Below are 21,673 nucleotides of genomic sequence, written 5' to 3'. Positions count from 1 at the left end.
CCTCATTTGTGCATAGCTATAGGTAGAATCTTGTTCTGTTTGCTGTAATTAAAAAGATTTACGTATTCACTGCTTGAGAGAGATCGTGGCACAGCTCAGTGCTCTTGGAAGTGTTTGCCAGCCCTGAGTCTCCACATTTTTATCCTGCTGGGACAATGCTATAGCTGGTGTTTGCCAGCAGCTGCTGGGGAGGTTGCTTGCCCGCCTGGAACAGACTGACACAGGGTTCCAGAGGCTCCTATGTAGACCTTGCCTGAAGACAGTCTTTCTAGTTTCCAGAAGTTTTGGTATTTTGAAACTCAGATTTGGAAGCAAATATCTTGAAATTAAAATAAAATTCAGTTTCTCATTACTCAAGGTTTGTTTTGTTTTGTTTTGTTGTTTAGTTTTTACCAACAGGTAGCAATGGATGTGTAAATATTATACATTATAATTGTATATAGAAACACAAAAATGTATATTTTAAAACCATCTCTACTCGAGCTGCTAGAATTCATAGCTCCAAAGCAGCTGTCATACCACAGAGGTGGCCCTGGTCCAGGAGCTCCCAGGTCAGCTGGCTCCTCTGGCTACCTGCTTCCTACAGTTTGGTTACAGGGAAGAGCAGACCAGGATCTGGCCAGACTGGGTCTACAGCCCCATAACACAAGTGCTGAGGTTACTCTGAAATTACGAACTATTGTCCCAGAAAATCAAAGAACAGCAACAAGCTAATTAACACTCTGCCCTCAAAATATTCCTTGCCATCCTACCCTTAGGCACTGCAGGTTGGTTATTTGCTGGAGATAAGCTATGCTCTGTGGTGGTGGAGGGCTTCGGAAGCCCATGGTGCTAGCACATTGAATGTACAGCTATAGAGATGAAAACAAAAACAATTGGTAGGAGACATTTTATGCAACTTTTGCAATGGGAAAACGGAGTCTAATATCACCTTGAAGGAAAGATTACTAATTAGGCAATTCTAACCAAATCTCAGTAACGAAATACAAACTGCAGGTGCCGGTGTCTGGGATTCACCTCAGTGAATGGCATAGATCCGCCTGGAAGTCATCCAGGGAACTTCTAAATCATGAATGGGCACAACAACACTGACAAACTACTGCCCGCTGCTGTTAAGTTAAAAGTAACAGACAATAAGCACGCAAAAGAGCTCAGGAATTGGTTAGTATATCCTGTGGGAAAGGATTACTGGTACAAATCTGAATCAGGCCCAGAGTCCTAAAGTTTCTTTAGACATCCAAGCCTTTCCTTAGCATGAGTTAATTTTCCTGGGAATGATGTAATTTTCCTGAGAATAAACCCTTTTACAAGCATTTAGAGGTCATTCCTCCCCACAGCACTGGAGCTAAGACAAGACCAGCCAGTGTTTCCAAAAGTACATCCACTCTAGCTCAGCCCAGTGCGCCTTGTGCTGCTGAGGATCAGAGGAGCTCCCTGGTACGTCAGTGCTTTGTGCTTCAGGCTGGATCCTTGCTGAGCTGAGCAGAGGTTTGATGCATTTCAAGACACCTCATAGCAAAGTAGGCCACAGAGCTGGGCTGCTTACGGGGGCCTGAATCCGGCTGACCAGATCTCCTCTGACATAGGTCTACCAGAGAAGCCCGGGGGATGCCCTTTTGGTGAGGAGATTACATTGGTGTGAACCTTGTACGGGAGGACAAACACTGTGGTCTTCCACTTGGCCTGCAAGGCTCATGGGATGGGGCTGTGATTCACAACCCCCGGCGTTCCCAGAAGGCACATCCAGACAAAGTGTCCTGATGATGGAGTCACCTTTCATTCTAACAGTGTCCCCAGCTGCCAAGTATCATCTCTACAAAAAAGCTGACAACGTACAAGAGATAATAGGCGGAAAGAAGACACGTGTGATTACAGCTTCTGTGATATGATACACTCAGCCTCAAAGAGCAATGAAGAGGGAGGGCAATGAAACCTAAGAAAGACAGGGCGGCAAAAGTAATGGCTCCACGATTACTCCCTTTGCACAGAGTCGAAGCAGGGAACGCAGGGTAACCTCTCTGGGGAAGCAAACAGAAGGCATATACTCAGGTGTGAGGTGGAACTGTGTGGGGCTTGTCCTGAAAGAGCGATAGACTGAGCCTGTCCTTCTTCTGCCATACTCAGCTGCCTTCTTCCTTTTCATTCAAGAAGACCATTAATAAGATAAGCCACAGCAACATGAGAAGGAATGAGTGTTGGAATGGTGTTTTATGGTTTGTTTTCCCCCCACAGTCCTGTTTCCTTGAGCCTTGATAAATGAATGTCTTCTTAACTGATGGTTCGGTTTATCTGGTGTTGGAAGGAACAAGGTGAATCAGGATAAAGCCTGCAGTTTGGGAGTGCATTGATCATACCTGCAGGTTGCCATCAGAGTCAAGGCTCTCCGGAGAGGTCAGGTGTGAAGGAACATCTCTGGCATAGTGGAGGGCAGGAGCCCGTGGTGCCAGGCTGCCGAGGGTCAGTGGCTTGTGTTCCCAGCTGCAAGCTTTTCGGGAGAGGTCCCTTCTGCTCAGCACACAATCCAGCCCTAGCCCCAGCAAGATTGCCTGGACTGTTTGACGGGTCTCGAGCCCTCTTGCAGTGACGGCAAGTCTGTGAATGTGGGTGTATTCACATGGGCTACGCTGAGCACATTCATAAAGGAAGGTGCTGGGATGACCAGTGGTTTGGGCTGGCAAAGAGCTGGGCAAACTGGTTTAGCAGAGGCATGGGGCCCATGTGGCCTTTTGTGATGGGAGAAACAAAACCATGGGCAATAAGTGAGAGGAGGTTTCACCCAAGATTTATACAACAGCAGGACAGGGGTTTTTTGTTTTGTTCTTTGTTTCTTTCTTGATAATCCCTGATGTTTACTTTACTTTTTTCTTGGCAAGCAGTGAGCTGACATTACCACGACTCTCTGATCTCTTCTGCGACTTTCATTAGCTAATTTAAGTCCACCCTTGTGCCATGCATCCGTGATTACACCACCTGTGCATCACTTTGCGTCTACCAAGATGGACTGCAATCTGCTGTAGATGTGCCCAGTCACTCAGCACTGTTATTGTCCCCTTGAACTCTTCAAGGCAGCTTCAGTCTTGTACTGCCCTAAATTAGTGTCGCAGCTAATTCTGTCCCATCACTGCTCATGTGCTTTTTCAGACAATTTATGAAGATGCTGAAAAGCACGAGCCCTAGAGCGGTTCTCAAGGAAGGCATCTATGGAACCTTCCTCCCCCTTGAAAACTGACCTGCCATCCTACCTTCCATTACCTGTCTGCTGAACCATGGAGACTGGCATCCTATAGGATGAGACGGACTAAGGACATTTGGTGCAGAACCTTGTTCAAAGGTTTTTGGGATCCAGGTACACTACGTACATACACTAAGCTGCACCCACACACTTCCCGCCACTTCTGAGGAGCAGCAGAAAGGCAGGACTTCTGCCCAGAGCAGAGTTGTGTCATCCTCTAGCCCCAAGAGAAAGAAATGCTTTTCTTAACTGTATATCACTAACAAGAGAGGACACCCACTGCTGAAGAGAGAGAAACCTGCTGCTGAGGGGTCCTTCACCCATTGCTGAGAAGAAGGGACACCCGACACTGAGGGATCCCTTGTTCACCACTGAGGAGAGGAGACACCCACCACTGAGGAGTCAGTCCTTCCCCTGCCACTGAAGAGAGGAGACAGTGCCGAGGAGTCCCTCACCCACCACTGAGGACAGAGGACACCCACTGCTGAGGGGTTCCAACCCCAACATTGAGGAGAGGGGACACCCATGGCTGAGGGTCCCAACTCCAACACCACTGAGGAGAGGGGACACCCACTGCTGTGAGGTCCTTCACCCACTGGTGAGGAGAGGGGACACCCATGGCTGAGGGGTCCTAACCCCACCACTGAGGAGAGGGGACACCCACCACTGAGGGGTCCTTCACCCACTGCTGAGGAGAAGGGACACCCATGGCTGAGGAGTCCCAACCCCAACACCACTGAGGAGAAGGGACACCCACTGCTGAGGGGTCCCAACCCCACCACTGAGGAGAGGGGACACCCATGGCTGAGGGGTCCCAACCCCGACATTGAGGAGAGGGGACACCCACTGCTGAGGGGTCCTTCACCCACTGCTGAGGAGAGGGGACACCCATGGCTGAGGGGTCCCAACCCCACCACTGAGGAGAGGGGACACCCACTGCTGAGGGGCCCTTCACCCACTGCTGAGGAGAGGGGACACCCACTGCTGAGGGGTCCCAACCCCACCACTGAGGAGAGGGGACACCCATGGCTGAGGGGTCCCAACCCCGACATTGAGGAGAGGGGACACCCACTGCTGAGGGGTCCTTCACCCACTGCTGAGGAGAGGGGACACCCATGGCTGAGGGGTCCCAACCCCACCACTGAGGAGAGGGGACACCCACTGCTGAGGGGCCCTTCACCCACTGCTGAGGAGAGGGGACACCCACCGCTGAGGGGTCCCAACCCCACCACTGAGGAGAGGGGACACCCATGGCTGAGGGTTCCCAACCCCGACATTGAGGAGAGGGGACACCCACTGCTGAGGGGTCCTTCACCCACTGCTGAGGAGAGGGGACACCCATGGCTGAGGGGTCCCAACCCCACCACTGAGGAGAGGGGACACCCACTGCTGAGGGGCCCTTCACCCACTGCTGAGGAGAGGGGACACCCACCGCTGAGGGGTCCCAACCCCACCACTGAGGAGAGGGGACACCCATGGCTGAGGGTTCCCAACCCCGACATTGAGGAGAGGGGACACCCACTGCTGAGGGGTCCTTCACCCACTGCTGAGGAGAGGGGACACCCATGGCTGAGGGGTCCCAACCCCACCACTGAGGAGAGGGGCCCCCCACCACTGAGGGGCCCTTCACCCATCGCTGTGGAGAGGGGACACCCACGGCCCAGGACTCCTTCAGCCATTGTTGAGGACAGGCGTCCCTCACCCGCCACTGAGGCGAGGGGACACCCTCGGCTGAGGGGTCGCACCGGGCGGCTCACCTGGCCGGGCCGGGCCGGGCCGGGCCGGGCGGCGGCAGACTTTGCCTCCAGCCTCTATAAAAGGTAACGGCGGCTGAGTCAGAGCCGCCGCCTCCTCCCCGCCCGCTCTCACGTACGCGCGGCCGGGCAGGCAGGCAGGCAGGGAGCCGCCGGCCGTCCCGCACCCGCGCACTTGCTGGAGATGAGCCGCGCCGCGCTGCGGGTCTCCCTCCTGCTCCTGGCCGCCCTGGGCCGCGCCGGCGCCGGCAGCGAGCACGACGAGGAAGAGCACGGCGGCGAGGACTCCCCGCACTCCCGGGAGAAGGGTGAGCAGGGGGTCCCCCGTGCGCGGGCCGCCCCGATGCGTGGGGCACCCCGCTGCTGGGTCTGGGGTCCCCTATGCGCGGGGCACCCCGATGCACGGGGCACCCCGGGGCGGGGTTTAGGCATGCTGGTGCCTGGGCACCCTGATATATGGAGCACCCCAATACTGAGTTTGGGGTCCCTGATGTGTGGGGTGCCCTGATGCATGGGGTTCCCCCCCTTGCTGGCTTTGGGGTCCTTGATGCATGGGGCACCCCAATGCCTGGGGTGCTGGATTTGGGATGCCTAAGGCTTTGGGGGGGGTCCCCAATGCTGGGGAGCTCTCCCCTTGCTTGGTTTGGGGGGGCTGCTGCACCCTTGTTAGGGGCCCAGGTGTGCCCCAGTGTGGGGTGCTCCTGGGAGGCTGTGCCCCCCCACATAGCCCAGCTGCGGGAGCTGCCCCCCCACCCCAGCACGCCTCTGCCTTTGTCCCCGCTCCCGCCAACTCCTGTGCGCCCGACCCCTGCCCAGGTGCTGGGGGCCCCTGCCTGGTGTGCAGCCCTTTTCCCCCACTAAGTCCCTTTTGCATCAGATTAGGGGGCTCGCGGCTTCTGGTATGGGGGTAGCTGGGGCTGTGCAGCAAGCAGTGCCTCGCTGGGACCAGCTGGAGGGTCTAGCCCCGGACCCCAGCGTGGCGGGATGGCGGCTGGTCCCCTTTGTCCTGCAGCATGGCCTCTCCCCAGCGGGGTCTGCTGTGTCTGGCCCTGCACCCACATTGTGCCCCCACAGCCCAGCAAGGATGGGGTCTGGCCCTGCTGAGGAGTTGGTAGGGGTCTGCCCCATGGCTGACGATGGGGAACGGGGGACGTGCCTGAACTCAGGGCTGTGTGGTGTTGTGTGCCAAACCTCCCCCCCCCACCCCCAAGAGCTGTCTTGCTGGTGGCATGGGGTCTTTCAGATTTCAGGGTCACTGTTCTGAGGGAAAAGTCCTGGGTCTCCGGTCTTGGTCCCTTTTCTGACTGGGGACTGTGGTGCTGCCAGTGCTCAGCAGGGATTTTGGGGCAGTGCCATGCATTCACTCACGTGGGGCTGAGCGCTGCACTGGGACGTTCCTGTCCCTGGCTACGCTCCTCGTCCCAGCTTTGCCCGCGGGTTTGTTTCCCGGGCTTAGCCTCATAACGTGTCCTTGGTTTTGCCTCTGGTCAGGAGTTGCCCTGACCTCTGCCAGGACAGCTGCCCTGTGGTACCAACCGGCAATTGTTTGGTGCCAGGAGCTGCTTTTGTTATTGCAATGAATCACATTTCTTACCAAAGCCGCTCTTGCCGGGCTGAGCACTGGACAGAGAGAGGGACGCAGATGGTTCTTGCCACAGAGATGAAGTAACCCAGGCCACAGGGTGGGAGGGCGTCAGGCGTTCAGCATACCGGTGTGGTGCGCTGGCAGCAAGCGGCTGGGCACCGCGTGGGGTTTGGGATGGGTGGGAGGGGAGACTGGGATGGAGATGGGAAAAGGAGGTGAGGGGTGGGAGGTGGCAGGGAGGAAGGTAGGGGTCAGGCAGCCTGGCCCATGCTGTACTGGTGTTAGAGGCTGAAGATCTATCTGGAGTCCTGTAAGGGAGCAGGTCTCAGCTGGGACCCACCAAGGCTGCTGCCAGGCGCTAGAAGCTGCATGTCTCAGCACCACTGCCAGGCGATGTGCTGGCTCCCTCTTCCTCGAGGCTTGTGCCTGAGGTAGGACTGGTGCCCTCTCCCCAGCTCTGGGCACTCAGCCAAGTCAGGGGTTTGTCACTGGGACTTTGCCATGGGGTTGCTCTCTGAGGAGCCTCTGGGTTGCCCAGAGACCTGAGTCCTGTGTTATGGCTGCCTTTGGGAATGATAACTCCCTTTCCCACTGCAGCCTCTTTCCTCTCTCCCTCCTATTCAGACCTGTCCTGCTCTCCATGTCGTCTTCTTGCTCATTACCCAGTGTGCTTTTCCTCCAGCTGAGCCCATTTCTCTTGCTGAATACCCCTTTTTCAGCTCATTCCCCAGCTCCAAGCACTGATCTGTCCCCAGGGATTTCCCCATTTTTATCCCTTCTTCTGGGATGGCCCTTTCTCTGCAGTGCTCTACAATTGTTTCCTCTTTCCCCAGCACTTGCTGGGGCAGTTGGGCTTACAGGGAGCAGGAATGTGCCCTGGAATAAAGCCTGCCCTATGTCTTCTTCCACCCAAACCCTTGCCCCTCCGGGGGAGAGCTGGCCCATTCTTGGGCCCTGCAGCCCGAGCAGTCCTCCCCCAGGAGCACAAAGAACAATCCCTGCGGCGACCTGTGCTACCGGTGGCAGATTAAAGGCTGATCCCAAAAGGCTTGCAGTGGGTCAGAGTTTATAAACACGAAGGGGCTTTAATGCAGCCAAGCTTGGGAGGGATCAGTGCTCCCATGGGCAGCGCATGGGGTGGTGTCCTGGGCAGAAAGGACATGGGTGCTGCACGGCGTGTGTGTCTGGATGGAGAACAAGGGCTGTACTAGTGGAGGTAGGGCTGGGACGGCACAGCCCTCCCATAGAGGGGCTCATCGTGTGGCTTGGCAGAAGGAAGTTCAAGTTTTGTGCCCTGCTGCCCAGACCCTGTGCCATGCTTGCCACAGACTGGCCTGGGGAGCTGGCTGTGGGCAGCATGAGCACAGTGGCACAGTCCGGGTACCATAATGAGATTATTATTTTCAAGGGACATGGTGCTTGGATGTGTTTTGTAGGCTGGGACCTGGCTGCTGTGGCTGGTGCCTGCTTTGGGACCTGCACTCTGTGCATCTCTGAGTGTCCTGGTACCTCGTGGCTCACTGAGCACCACGATAACACCCTCTTCTCTGGGCCATGAGCTCCAACTGGTCGCCCCACAGCCTGGGACTGATCTGCAGGCAGGAGCTTCTTCCTTAGGGGCACAGCAAGGTGGTCCTGCCCTGGCATCCCTTGGGAACTGGCCTTATCCCGCAGGGCTTTGATCCAGGTCTGGCCCAGGGCTGGGTCCCAGGGGGGAGAGGAGGCTCTGGCAGGATCCCAGTGGTCCCTGTGGCCAAGCACAGGGCATCGTGTGCCCAGCTGATAAGAGAGCAGGATGTCCAAGCTAGAAGCGAGCCTGCTGCCCTGCCCGCCACACACAAGCCATCGAACTTCTGCTGGAGTTGCAGGCGAGCAGGCAGCACTGATGGCCACATTGCTGCCAGGCAGCATCCACGCTGTGAGTGGCACATGTCTTTCAGTGTTGTCAGGTGCCCTGCAGCAGCTTCAGGCTGTGTACCCCCTAAAATGTGAAAAGCTGAGGATGGAGGGGGCAGGCATATAAGGCAGACCCTCTGGCCTCCCTCCTTATTGCCTGGCTTTGCCGAGGTGTGCCTCTTGCTTTGTGCAAATGATCCTGAGTCCCTCGGGTGCGTGGTCCACCCCTATGTCCCTGTGGTGAGGTCTCCTGCGAGCAGCCTTCTGCATTGGTGCCTTTCCCATGCGGAATTAGCAGCGGCTCACAGTTGCGCTGGCTCCTCACCCTGCCGAAAGCTGCTCCTACCCTTCCTCCCGGGCCGCAGGACATGCCGAGCAGCACGCTGGTAATGGCAGCGTCTGCCTGAACTCGGCAGGAAAGTGTTGTTGGATGGTGTTGGATGTCAAGGAGGGAAGGGAGCTGGCGCTTGCGGCAGCACCAGTATCCCAAAATGGGAGGGCTGAGAGGGAGTGAGCAACAGGGGGAGAAAGCAAGAAGGAGGGAGCGAGTGAAAGGGGGAAACTTGGCTGGATCGAAGGCTGCTGGGGGAAGGGGGGTGGCATTTAGTGCTCATTGGGACCGGAAGGGCTCTGCATGGCTGAGCATGGAGGCTTTCTCACCTGCAAGGACAGGCAGCTCTTGTTGGTACCCTACTATGTTTTCCTGCTGGGACCCCTGCAAGGAGTCCTCTTCTTGCACATTATCTCCCAGTGCGCTCATTGCAGCACCCTGGGAGCACAACTGGGAGGTTTTTTCCCCCCACATTTTTGGGAATGCTTTGCAGTCCCTGCAGGGGCTGTGGGTGCTCAGAGGTAGGGCAGGGCGTGCAAAGAGCTGCAGCACCCGCTGCTGAGGTGCAGCCACGTCTGTTGTGGTGAGTGGCAGCAGTTCAGCAGAAAGCAGACCTGGCACCATGCAGCTTTCCGAGGGAGAAGACGTGCTCCGACGGGGAGCGTGGGAGGCCAGCTGAAATTATGCAAATCGACATTTGGGCAGGGCAGTGGGTTAATGTTCATGGCAAAGGGCTGCGAGATTGCGAATGCCCCCACGTGGAAGGGACTGGAGTATTGCAGGGCTCCTCCGAGCCACGCTGAGGCTGGGGCAGATGCCGAGAGCCCGACCCAGTGCCCGGGCTGGGCTCACCCTGATGCTCTTGCAGTACGTGGTGCGTGTGCCAAGGGAGCCCAACCCTATGCAGCTGGGCTTGCGAGATGCCTCCCCAGGTGGGTGGCCTGGCTGTGCAGCAGCTGTGCCCAGATCTACAGGATGGGGAAACACATTGGGGTGGCTTCAGTGTGTGGATAAGTGCTTGTGGGTCCTCTTGGCTCTGGTGCCAAGAGACCCCCAGGGAAGTCTGTTGTGTTGGGATGGATCGCACTGACTGCTGGGTGCAGCTGCAGCCTTCAGGGTGTTCAAAGCTGCTGAGCTGGCGGGAGGCTGCGAGGAGGGTCTGGAGCCCCCTTGGCTGTGGGAACAGACGGGCATGGGGGGACATGGGGGCCTGGGGTGGGTGCCACGGTGCTGACACAGCAGGGCAGGTACCAGCATGGTGCTATTGCTCAATCTACGATATGACGTTTGAGTTGCTTTCGTCAAGGCAGAGTCCCTGGCGGTGAGCAGAAAGTGGGGTGCTGGGGCGGGCCGTGCCGGTTGAGGCATGTACAGCGAGCCAAAGCACCGTGTGCCAACCCGGGCTGCTGTGCCTTACCTGTGCCAGGACTGCCCCAATGTGCGGTCCCCATGCTGATAGGCACCCTTGTGCTGCAGGGGGGAGATCCTGCCTAGGAAGCAGCAAACGTGGCTCTCGTGTGAGCCATGACCACCTCATGCAGATAGTGCCAGGTGGGACAGGGTGGGGGAAGAGGTGGGATGTTTCTGGGGGGGGGGGGGTTGGTGTACTCTGGTTCATAATCAGTGTCTGGGGAGCAGGTAACCTTTGTGTGAGCAGAGTGGGCGCAGGTTACCTTTGCGTGAGCAGGGTGGGCAGGGTAAATCTCAGCTTGCTGCACCACAGCCGGGTGCATCGCAGCACAGTGCCATGCAAGCAGGCATGGAGAGGGCACTGCAGCCTGTCCCAGGGCACATGTGTTCCTGCCTGATGCAGGCAGCCATCGCTTACCCAGCCCTCTGCTTGCTGCCCTTTCTTCATATGCCTTTGGGAGTACCCTGTGACTGGGCAAGTGACTCCCAAGTGTCAGAAGCACTGCAGATGAGTCACTGGCCCTGCTGAAGGGGGCCCTGAGGGCTGTTCCCATCTAAGCACCCTCCAGCCCTTCCTAGCTCGATTTTGCTGTGGCCATCCACTCTCCAGGGCAGCAGCTGCACCAAAGACCGCCGGCAGCGCCCATGCCTGGATCCTTGCTGAGAGGAGGGCAGGATCCCACTGGGCTTGGGGCCTCACATAGGACATCTGGGCCTGGGAAAGTGTGCCTCTTCCTTTCTCACCCCTGAGTTGGAATTTGCTCCTATTAATAGCAAGTGGCCGTCGATAGTGGTTGTCAGCAGCAAGGACGGGGACCGGAGCAGCGCCTGCTGAGGCCCTCCTGTGTCCTGGACAGGCTGGCAGGTGTTTGGCCCCACCAAGGGACAGAGATGGTATCGGGGCTGGACTGCACCTGCTGAATGTTCCTCCACGTCCTTGCACCCTGGGGAGCTGATGGAAACGGGTATAGATTCTGCCCCTTGCTGCTGGGTGCATGCACCCCTTCACCCTAAACCTGTCCAACCCCATCACCCTTCATTCCTGCCTTCATGAGCTGGTATGTGCCAACAGCCTGTCTGCGCTGATGAGCATGCTGGTAAGGACAAGTCAGAGGAGGAGTCCATGCATTACCTGTAGGGCTAGTCAGGGCAGGGGCATAATCCTTATGGGCCACGTTTCTCTGCTTGGGGTAAATCCAAGCCCCTCATCCCTTTGCCTGGAGCTGGTTGTGTGCGGAAGGGCTGGTGATAGCCAAGGTGTTTGATCAGGGACATCTGAGAAGAGGCTCTGGGGCACCTCTAAGGCCAGCTCCAGTGATGTGCTGGGAGTCTGGGCTTTGCTGGCAGCTCTGGAGGAGAGTGATGGTGCAAGGTCTGGTGTGTGGAGTGCTGTCGTATCCTTAGGACCTGCCCCAGGAGGACTTTGTTCCCTCTAGATCTGCACACCAGGGACACCCCCAGCCATGGGAGCCTCAGGGCACATCCTGCCCTGCCGTGGCCACTGTGTGCCCCATGGGTGACACGGGACATGCAGAGTTCCTGGCACAGGCTCCCCCATCCTCCCTCCTGCTTTTCCTAGGGAAAGGGTTTGTGTGTGGTAGGACCCTTATGCCACTCTGCATGGGAATTTGGGTGGTCGGGTGAGTTGGGGCAGGGGCTGCCAGGATGGGAGCTGGGTGTTTGGCCTGGCACGTTTTCCTTTGGCAGTCTGCCCCCATGGTAGGGGCACTTGCTGCTGAGGATGACAAGGTTTTGGTGCTCATTTGCTTCCTCTGCTGTGACTCCTGGGGCTGCTTTCCCCGGTGGGAGGAGGGTGTCTGTGCGGTGTGATGCAACTCACCACCCAAACTCTTCGTGGTGTGAAAGCTGCTCTTCCCCACACCCCCTCCAGTGCTTCAGCATCGTAGGAGAGCCACCAGGACAGCCACTTCACCAGCTGCTCTTGCTTACAGAGGCTGAGCAGGGAAGCTGCAGACCTGCCTCCTTACGTGCTTTGTCTTGGGACGGTGGGAGGTTTTAGCTGCTCCAGAGTAACTGCAAGAGCGCTGGTACAGCTGCTCAGTGACAAGCCAATATCTGTGATTTTTTTTCTATTATAAGGATGATAACAAAGCATCAAGCCCTGGGGTTTTCCCTCTGGCCGATGCATGCAGGAGACCTGGCGCTGTTGCAGAGGAGGCAGTGCCCTCCGGGAGCATCCCCCTTGCCGGGGCAGAGACACGAGTGGGAAAGCAAAGGTGGGGAGGGGGACTGAAGGCAGTGGGAGCCCAGAGACCTGCTGCTGGGGCTGGGAGTGCTGCCTGGCAGAGGTGTGTTTGCTGCCAACCTTTCCCTTCCATTCATGTGGTTTTTTTCCTTTTTTTTTCAAGGTCCTGGCCACAGTCACTGGAGCTATGAAGGTAAATACCCTGCAGTTACTCCTGCTTTTTTCCTACCACCCAGCAGACCCTGGGCCTGAGCCAGCTGTGGTTAATGATTACAGGGCTCCTGTGCGCACTCCACAGCTCACCCTTCCCTCCTGCCTGACCCTGACGCTTCAGCAGTGCCTGAACCCGGGCACGGATGGGCTGAAGAGCCAGGGGTTGCTCTGATTTGAGCAGGAAGCAGCGGCTCCGCTGACGGTTTCCCCACTCCCCTAGGCGTGAGGGGATGCCCCTCAGGGCAGGGCTTCTCCCTGAACAGGAGCTCCCCTGATTCTGTGCCAAGCAGGGAAGCAGGCAGGGCTCTCCAAGCTGGACTTGCAGCCCGTGCTGGTACTTTGACCTGCCCAGGGATTAGCTTCTGTCCTCCTCACCTCTGTCCTCCGTCACCCTCCCTCCCCATCCTGCCTGGCCGTGCCCTTCCATCATGGCTTGGGGGGGCTTTTCCACAGCACCCATGATGGGCATCGCTGCAGTGCTAGGACAAACACACCCCTTCCTGCTGTGGTGGTGGGCCAGGCCCCAGCACCATCACTCTCCTCAGGACCAGGGGCTGGCTTGGACCCGCTAATGACCAGCTCCATCTTTACTGGAGCCCTGTGAGGGGCTGGGCTGGGTACGAGCCTGGGTTTGCACTGACCTAAGACACGCTAGAAGCAGCCCCCTGCAGTGCAAGGGGAGGTTTCTGGGGCATCAGCTGTGCTTACTGCAGCTATGGCACTGGGGAGAGGTAGTGGTTTAAGCCACCTCCCCAGTCATGTGCGCTGGCCCTTTGCAGGGCTATACTGGTGCAGTTAACAGCCAGGCACCCGTCAGACCTGTGGCTGTGGGCTTGTGTGATCCCAGCGGCACTGTGGTACCTCACTCGAGTAGCAGCATGGGTGAAGTGATGGGTTGATACCTGCCAGAGGCCAGGCTGTGCAAGGCAGCAAGTGTGTGATGAGCTGCAGAGCAGCAGCTCCTGGGTGTGCCAAGTCCACTTGTAAATGATCTTCTCGCGCTCTTCCCAAACACCCCAAAAATAGACTTTCCTGGCAGCTCACCACGCTCAGAGACCTTTCCTGATACAGTTGCATGCAGTCACATGGTGGCACAGAGCTGCTCCCAAGCTAACTTGATGGAAACTAACCTTACATGCATGGCTTATTCCCTGGCCAGTGCCTGTCCCCTTCCCCACCACCCACCAAACCTCCTTTCTGGTGGGCTCCTTCCCCGGGTGGTCTCACTGGCATTCCCTCCCTTCCTCCTTGTACCAGACCGGGAGCACTGGGGTGTGGACTACCCAGATTGCGCAGGCACCATGCAGTCACCCATCAACATCGACACAGCCAAGACTATCTTCAGCCCCCAGCTGCGGCCAATCCAGCTCTCCGGCTACAGCCTGCCTGCCAGCGAGAAGCTGAAGCTGAGGAACAACGGGCACACAGGTGGGCACAGAGACACAGGCAGAGGCTGGAGCATAAGCAGAGCCCGCTCAGCCTCTCCTGGCAGGACCAGGCTTCTCTGACACCCTTCCCCTGGGCTCTGGGAAGGGGATTCTCTTGCAGGCTGCAGTCATGTTGCCTTCAAGGCCAAAAAGGAAGCATTGGGTTGTTGAGCCTTTACAGGTCCATGTGCTTTCCTGGCTGGAGGGGAGAAACCAGGAGATGGAGAACTCACCACTCACTGCCTTTGGGATCTGGCTCCAGGAATTTGTTAAAACCCATGTTTCCTTTAAAAATATATCCCTGGTATTTCTGATGCAGGTTTGCAGCCACTGGTTCCTCCCCTGCATTTCACTTTCAAAGGACTAGTCAGTCTCGGATGTGACTTAGCCTTTAAGGTACCTACCTCTCAGTCTTTTAGGACACAGCATTGGCCAACTTCTTTAAGTTTGTGCTTCAGGATGCTATCTCAAGATCTTAAGAAATATTTATAGGTCTTTGCTTCTCTTCTCCAATTTTAGAACTTTTTTTTCTTTGGAAAGTCTGGACACAACTTGCTCACATTATTTTATTACCAGTCTCACCATGCCAGATATGGTGGAAAACAACATCTCCTTCCCACTCACCACCCCACGGCTGGGGATGGTGGGTCCTGGTTGCTACCAGCTTTTTCTGGGAGCAAACTGAGTGTTTTGTGCACACTGGTGTCTGCCAGTCCCCGAGCTAAGAAAAGGTGGCAGAGAAAGGGACTTAAACTCACTGACGGTGTGATAAGGCACCTCCTTGCCCTGGTAGCTAGCAAGATGGAGCTGACCTGTGTAGATAGTAAACTCAACAGGTGGGACTCACTGTGCATGGTCAGATCAGCCGCACAGTGCATGCACAGAGCTTTATGTTATGGCCTCCTGCCCTAGCATGCCTGCAGAGTTAAACTAGTTGAGCTCAGTAGTTGCTATTTTAGACACCCTGGCATCTGGTGTTGCTTGGTGTTTAGAAAAGCAGTCAGAGCATTTTCATTGGGGTGGGGGGGAAGTAGTTTCTCACATGCTTATAAGATGCCTTTTTTTATTCGGGCAACTACCGGTCTGCTTTATAAAAAGCCATAAATAAAAAGTTGCAAGTCCAGTAAGATATTGGTACAGTTACTCCTTTTTGTAATATAAAGTGTATACGCTGCATAAGCTTTTTCAAAGGCCTGAAAATGACTCAGGTAGCTAGCAGAAGGAATGCTATGATTTAGATATACAAAAGAAATGTAAAAGCATATAAATTCCCAGGGAGGGAGCAGTCTGCCACTTCCCGTATTTGAGTTTTGTATCTCTGAACCCAGTGGCAGGGAACACGGGAGAGGACAAATGACTCATCAGAGCCCTGTTATGTGGTTAATCCCAAATCTGTGCCCTAGCTCAGTGATGTGACTAAGGGACACTTCACCTATAAAGAAGGAGGAAGGAAAAGAGTTGACAGTAAAAAAGAGGAAATGGTGCTTAGAAGGATAGGACAGCCTTTCTCAGGGTCCAGGGATGCTCCTCATATTTTTGCCATGTGTCCAGGTAACTCAGCTTTTAGATTTGCCACACTGCTGCATGAGCTCAAGATAGCTGGCTAAACCACATTGAAGTAAAAGACAAAACCAAGTATGTATTTACCATACCCAAAGAGGCAAAATTTTAGCTCTGAATGCTTTAGAAAGGTTTAATGCTTCCATGCCACCAGCTCCAGTGCTGTCAGACGCTCACAGGCTGCTTTATTTGAAAGGTCCCAGCTCGCCAAGCGCTGCAGCTCTCTCTGTCCAACTGTCCTGCTCTTGTAGGTATTCACCACTCTGCCAGTATCTTTCTCCATTAATTTTGTCCATGGTCTCTTTATATTCTCGCTTACTGAATAAATTGTTGGATAACATTTGGCTTGGAGCTGACCCCTGGGGGTCTCTGCAGAGGGGCTCTTCACTTCCCAGCATTCTCGCAGCAGCTGTTTTTGAAGCTGATGTATTTACTGGGGTGTTCTACAACCTAAAGTTGAACCCTGACACACTGGCACAGCTCTGGGTATTGACTTGCCCATAGCCTCACGAAAGATGGAAAGCAAGTTTGTTGCGACCAATTTCCACAAGCCAGGGTGACTCTTTCCCTTGAGACATCTCCTTTGCGTACCTGCGTGATGGACTGGGCTTTGTGTTTTGCTGACTCACCTCTTCCTTCTGCAGTTCTCCTCGAGCTGCCTGAGTCACTGGCCATCACTGGTGGCTATGCCCAGCAGTACCGAGCCGTGCAGCTGCACCTGCACTGGGGCTCCCTGTTGGGACCCGGCTCAGAGCACACCGTCAATGGGCGCCGCTTTGCTGCGGAGGTAAGGAGCCCTCGTGGTGGTGGATGCATCCTCTCCTCTCGCCGTGCTGGGCAGGGAAGGTGCTAGAGTGCTGTCTTGCTCCTAGCCCGTGGCCCTGGTTGTCACTGGATGAATGCTGTAACCCCTGGCCAGGATCCCTGCTCCCCAGGCAGCTCTGCAGCAGCAGAGTTCAGTGTAGGGGGGCCATGCTTTGGTGCTGAGCCAGACTCACACTGCAGAGGCAAGGAGGAGACCACCCTCTGGGATGCTCTGCCCACAGGTGGGCTGGGGCTAGCTGCATGTGAGCAGTGCAGCTTGTCCCCACGCTGCAGCCTGGTCCTGGGCTGACGGAACAGGAGCTGCAGCCGTCCCCAGGCTGGGGGAGCCAGCTCCCTGGGTGGCTGTGAGCAGCCTGCTTTGGGAGCTGCAGGGACTGTTTACTCTGTACACACTGTCCTCCTGCTCTGCCAGCTCCCATCTGGTTTTATCCCTCCTTCTCTAGCTGCTGTCCTCAAACTGAGCCTGGCTCTTCAGTACGACCCCCCTGGTATCTGGGGCAGAGTGCTGGTTTGCTGTCCCTGACTGGGGAAGTTCCTGCAGGCAGACCTTCACGCTTGCTGCTTTGCAGCAGCACATTTTCTCGGTCCCACCAGCACATTCCCCTCCTAGGAGGGGTGCTCATCACGAGTGCATGTCTCTCCTGGCCCTTGCTCCGGCAGGCTGGAGCCCTGTGGGGGTGAGCACCTCCCGGAGGTGCCCATCCTGCATCGGGATTGCATGTTTCCCTTCCAGATCCATGTGGTCCACTACAACACCAAGTATGGCAGCTTTAAGGACGCAATGGTCCACCCAGATGGCCTGGCTGTACTGGGAGCCTTCCTGGAGGTGAGTCCTGTAGATCAGCCCTGGGCGAGAAGAGGTGGGAGCAGGGGGAGGGTGGGACTGGGGTGGGCAGAGTCAGGCACAGTTTTGGAGACTGGCAAAGGTGCAAATGCTCCTGGGGAGAAGGGAGAGAGAGGGCAGTCCAGAGGGCACAGCAGCCCTGATAGGAGGAAGGGGTCACTGGAATAGAGTGCCTCTCACAGGGAGCGACACCTCCCTGCTGGCACTGCCATCACGGCCAGTCTCCGTTCGGCCCCTGTCCTTGTCATTACTGTGGGGTCTCTGTATTGCAGGTTGGGCCAAGGGAGAACCCATACTATCAGGAAATACTTGAGCATCTGTACAAAATCGAAAGAGAAGGTAAGGCCCTGTCCCACCTAGTGCTTGTCTCAGGGGCTGCAGCCCAGCAGAGAAACCCGCTGCACGGCAGAGAGAGGCTGCGCCATATGTATGCAAGAAGGGGAGCATTGCACAGCTTGTATGGAAACAGCTTTCCAAGGTGCCCTCTGCTTGCACGTGCTTTCCCCTGCCTCTGGGGCAAACCCACTGCTCTTTCTCCAGTGCACCAGTGGCAGCAGTGTGGACCCTGGCACATGCAATGCTGGGCTGCCCATGATCTCCATAATGGTCCTGCCTGTTGTCCTCCATGGGGTAGCCCCAGTCTCACTCCCATGGTGTTTCTTCTCGCAGGTGACGAAGTCTTGGTGCCTGGATTCAACATTGCAGGTCTGCTGCCTGCCAACCTGAAACTCTACTTCCACTATGATGGCTCTCTGACCACCCCTCCCTGCTACCAGACAGTGAAGTGGACAGTCTTCAACCAGACCATGCTGCTCTCTCATGACCAGGTCCGTCAGGGCAATAAGCTCCCCACTGGGTTTTGCCCAGCCTCTCCCTGCAAGCATGCACCATCCATGCTGGTCCCCTGGGACTCGCCTGGCTCCCAAAGGCGGGATGCACCCACGGCTCAGGCCATTCTCCTTCCAGATGTCAATGCTGGTGATGAGCCTGAGAAATGATGACAGCAAACCTCTGCAGAACAATTACCGGCTGGCTCAGGACCTGCACGGGCGACGGGTGCTGGCGAGTTTCCAGACCACCCTCTTTTCGACGAAGCAGCTGCCCTCTGGTAAGGAGCACGTGAGCGTGCTCAGGCTGCACGTGGCTGCAGGGATGCAAAGACGGGGCGAGGAGCAGGAGTCAAGGCTTCAGGTGTCTCACAGAAATGCAGCATTTGCATGGGTTAGCCCTGCCTGTCAGGTGACTTATGGCAGCACTGGTCTTGGGGTCCTGCTCTCCCCCATTTCTGTGCTTCTCTTACCCTGCCTGGGGCAGGTCGGTTTCTAGGAACTGGTTTACCCTTGATCTTGCAGAAATAACAGTAGTGGGACTAGGGGATGTATGGTCAAGAGCAAGCAGCAAGGTCCTAGCGTCCCAGCTAGCTGCTTCATCCTCAGACACAATAGCTAAATTCAGTAGGAGCTGTAGAGGTATAGGCTTGCAGCGAGCACCCCACCACCAAACCCTGCGGGAAGGGCAGCGCAAGGGACCCCTGCTGAAGGCTGCACTCTGCCAGCGGGGCCACACAGCCATCCTGGCTGGGCATATCGTCCCCTGCCTGAGGCATCCCTGTCTGCCCTTCCTTGGTTCATCCTCAAAGGTGTTTCTTGTGTTGGTGTTTTCCAGCAATGAGTAGAAATTCCTGTTAATCCTCAGGTGTGACTATCACTCTGCATCACTGAATTCTTGCCTGTTGCTGCTCTCTGAGGTCACTGGGGTTTTTCTGTCCAACATCCTGTTCCTTTTCTGTTTTGATGGCATTTCCTACACCTTGTGTCAAGGTGACTAATAGAACACAGGCTTTGTCCCAGGCCCTTGGGCAATGCCTCAGTAACCACACACCGCGGTGCAAGGCACTTCCCTTCACCGTCCCACCTGCAGCCAGCTCGCTAACAGCTGCAGGCTTTTAATCACCGTGGTCTTCAGCCTGGCTAGCAGTTTCCCATGTGGCACTGCATCAAATGCTTCACTGAGGTTGCGAGAGATAAAATCTACCGCATTTTCTTTGTCTAGAATATCACTTATCAAAGAAGGATATCGGGTTAGGCTGGCATGCTCTATCTTTGGTAAACCTGTTAGATGCTTTATCGTATTTTCCATTTACCTCCAAGCCTTTCTTTTACCACTTTCTTGCAGAAGCTGTTCCAAAGCCTCCAGCCGCCAACGCTGGGGTGAGGGGGGAGTTGCCAGCTCACCTTTTGTTCTTCTTTCCTTACTCGCTATTTCTATCCAACAACCCCCACTTTAACAAAGCCACAAGGCCCTTGTTCCTGGCGTGCCAGGACACTGTCTCAGTACTCCCAGATGAGGTTACTGGTCCCCTGCCTTGCATGCGCGGGGTTGTTGGGGTTTTCTCCCCATCTCAGTGCTGATAACTGCCTGCTTTAGCCCTGGGGCCGCTGAGTGCTGAAATGGAGTGCTGTGGGGTCATGCCTCACTTCACTTGCAGCTGCACCTCCTGCGCCCACGCTTGTTGATCTTTTTCCAGTCACCCCCAGTTCAGGAGAGCCGCTCCTGCCCCCGGCTGCTGGGCAAAGGCGGCGGCTTCCCTGCAGTAGCCATGCAGTTGGATACGGTCTGCAGATAGTGCCACTCTGCGCGCAATACCCAAATCGTGTACAAATGATAATGCAGCTGTTTAAAAGCCATGCTGTCACGCCGAATAAATATTTGCCCAACACAGCTCCTACCCAGCATGTAGGGCCACCGAACCATCCCTGTGTGGGGTGCCCTGCAGGCAGTGGCTGGCTGCCTCCTCCCGGGGTGCTTCTCACCATAGAATCGTAGAATCATTTAGGTTGGAAAAGACCTTTAGATCATCAAGTCCAACTGTAAACCTAACTCTGCCAAGTCCACCACTAAAGCATATCTCTCAGTGCCTCATCCAGGGATGGTGACTCCACCACCTCCCTGGGCAGCCCATATCTAAATAGTCTTAAGTGAGGCTTCTGTGATCTCATGTCCTAAATTTCACCTGTAAAGGATGAAAAAGAAATCAGAAGTTTCAAGAGTCCCAAGTCCCTTAAGAACAACTAGAGATGAGATAAGGATCAAAGCTCTGTTGTATGGCCAAACTCAATGCAGGCAATCGTCCCCATGGTCACTGCCTGCTGGCCTCACCCCATGCCCCTCTCCAGGGTCTCCTGTGGGTTTGGTGCAGTCATGGCATGCTGCAGTGCTCAGCACCCTGCCTGCCTGCTTCCTGGGTGGCGGCAGCAGCGATGGGGGAGTTTCTGGCTGGGCTCAGTGAGGCTTTTGTGTGGGCTGTGGTTCAAGGATCCTCTTCTTTCCCCCTCCTTCAGTGCTTCTGGCGGGGTGTCAGGGCTAGGCTTCCTGCAGCAAGATGCTGTGAGCTGGTGGGGATCGGCCGGCAGCTCTCCCCTGCCTGCTCAGGGGTGGTGGGGAGTCTTGCAGGCAGCCCTGCTGTGGCACATGGCCTGAAGCCCTGCAGGCTTTTCGCTTCCCTCCCCAAACACCTCTGGCAACCTCTTGACTGCACTGTCTCTCTTCCAGGTAATGATGGCTCAGCAGCAGCAGGTAGGTAAGGGGCTGGCCCAAAGGAGGGAAAGGCGGCCAGGGAGTGTACCTGCTTGGGAAGGGGGGTCCTGGCAGCTGTGTGCTGAGCTGGGGGTAGGCAGCCTGGGGGGGGGGTGCAGGGCTGCCCTAGCATCTGTGCAGCTGGCTCTCACCCTCTAATCTCTTGTCTCCTTTGCAGAAGGACCCTCCAGCTCTTCATTTCATGCAGGTGAGCGTGCTCAGCTGAGGCTGCTGCCTTCATGTCCCCTCTGCCTTTGGGCCTGCTCCAGCCTTGCCCCATCTCCCTCAGCCAGCAGCCACAGGGGACCATCCCCAGTGTAACGTGCCTGTGCTTGGCTTGCAGGGGACGTGCTGGCCGTGCTCTTCGGGGTGCTCTTTGCTGTCACAGCACTGGCCTTCCTGCTGTACATCTACAAGCACCGCAGCCAGAACCCACGGTGAGTGATCGGTAGCCGTAGGAGGAGGGGGCCTGGGAGGTAGCATGGGTCCAGGGCATGAGAAGAAGGGTTGAGGGTGGTCTCTCGGTCAGCAAGATGGGTTAGCATGGCCCCCCTGCCTGCTCTAACACTCCCCTCCTTCCTCCCCCACCAGGCTGGACTCGCCAACCAAATCCAAGGTCATCTACACAGCAGCCACCACTGAGAACACCGCGTGAGCCCCACGCCTCTGCTGCGGTCCCAGCTCTGCTGCGGTCCCAGCTCTGCTGCGGTCCCAGCTCTGCTGCGGTCCCAGCTCTGCTGGTTCAGGCTGCCACCCCACCTCCCCTCACTCCCACCCTGGGCCGAGGGAGGGCCAGCACTCCAGCAACCCTCGG

General features: G+C 56.3%; 1 protein-coding gene across 1 annotated transcript; it reads left to right on the top strand.

Moving 5' to 3' along the window:
• Positions 1 to 5,164: 5,164 nt before the first annotated feature.
• Positions 5,165 to 21,559, top strand: LOC104259477 (carbonic anhydrase 9). Its single transcript, XM_059833729.1, has 12 exons — positions 5,165 to 5,294; positions 12,578 to 12,607; positions 13,885 to 14,055; positions 16,259 to 16,401; positions 17,173 to 17,265; positions 17,556 to 17,622; positions 17,953 to 18,110; positions 18,250 to 18,391; positions 20,836 to 20,859; positions 21,038 to 21,067; positions 21,203 to 21,296; positions 21,451 to 21,559. Exons 1-12 carry the CDS (start codon positions 5,171 to 5,173, stop codon positions 21,512 to 21,514), a joined length of 1,140 nt encoding a protein of 379 aa, XP_059689712.1. The 5' UTR covers positions 5,165 to 5,170; the 3' UTR covers positions 21,515 to 21,559.
• Positions 21,560 to 21,673: the final 114 nt, after the last annotated feature.

The sequence above is a fragment of the Gavia stellata genome, chromosome Z (genome assembly GCF_030936135.1).
Source record: "Gavia stellata isolate bGavSte3 chromosome Z, bGavSte3.hap2, whole genome shotgun sequence".
Lineage (NCBI taxonomy): Eukaryota > Metazoa > Chordata > Aves > Gaviiformes > Gaviidae > Gavia > Gavia stellata.
The sequence above is the reverse complement of the archived record's forward strand: the minus strand, read 5'-3'. Positions and strand labels throughout refer to the sequence as shown.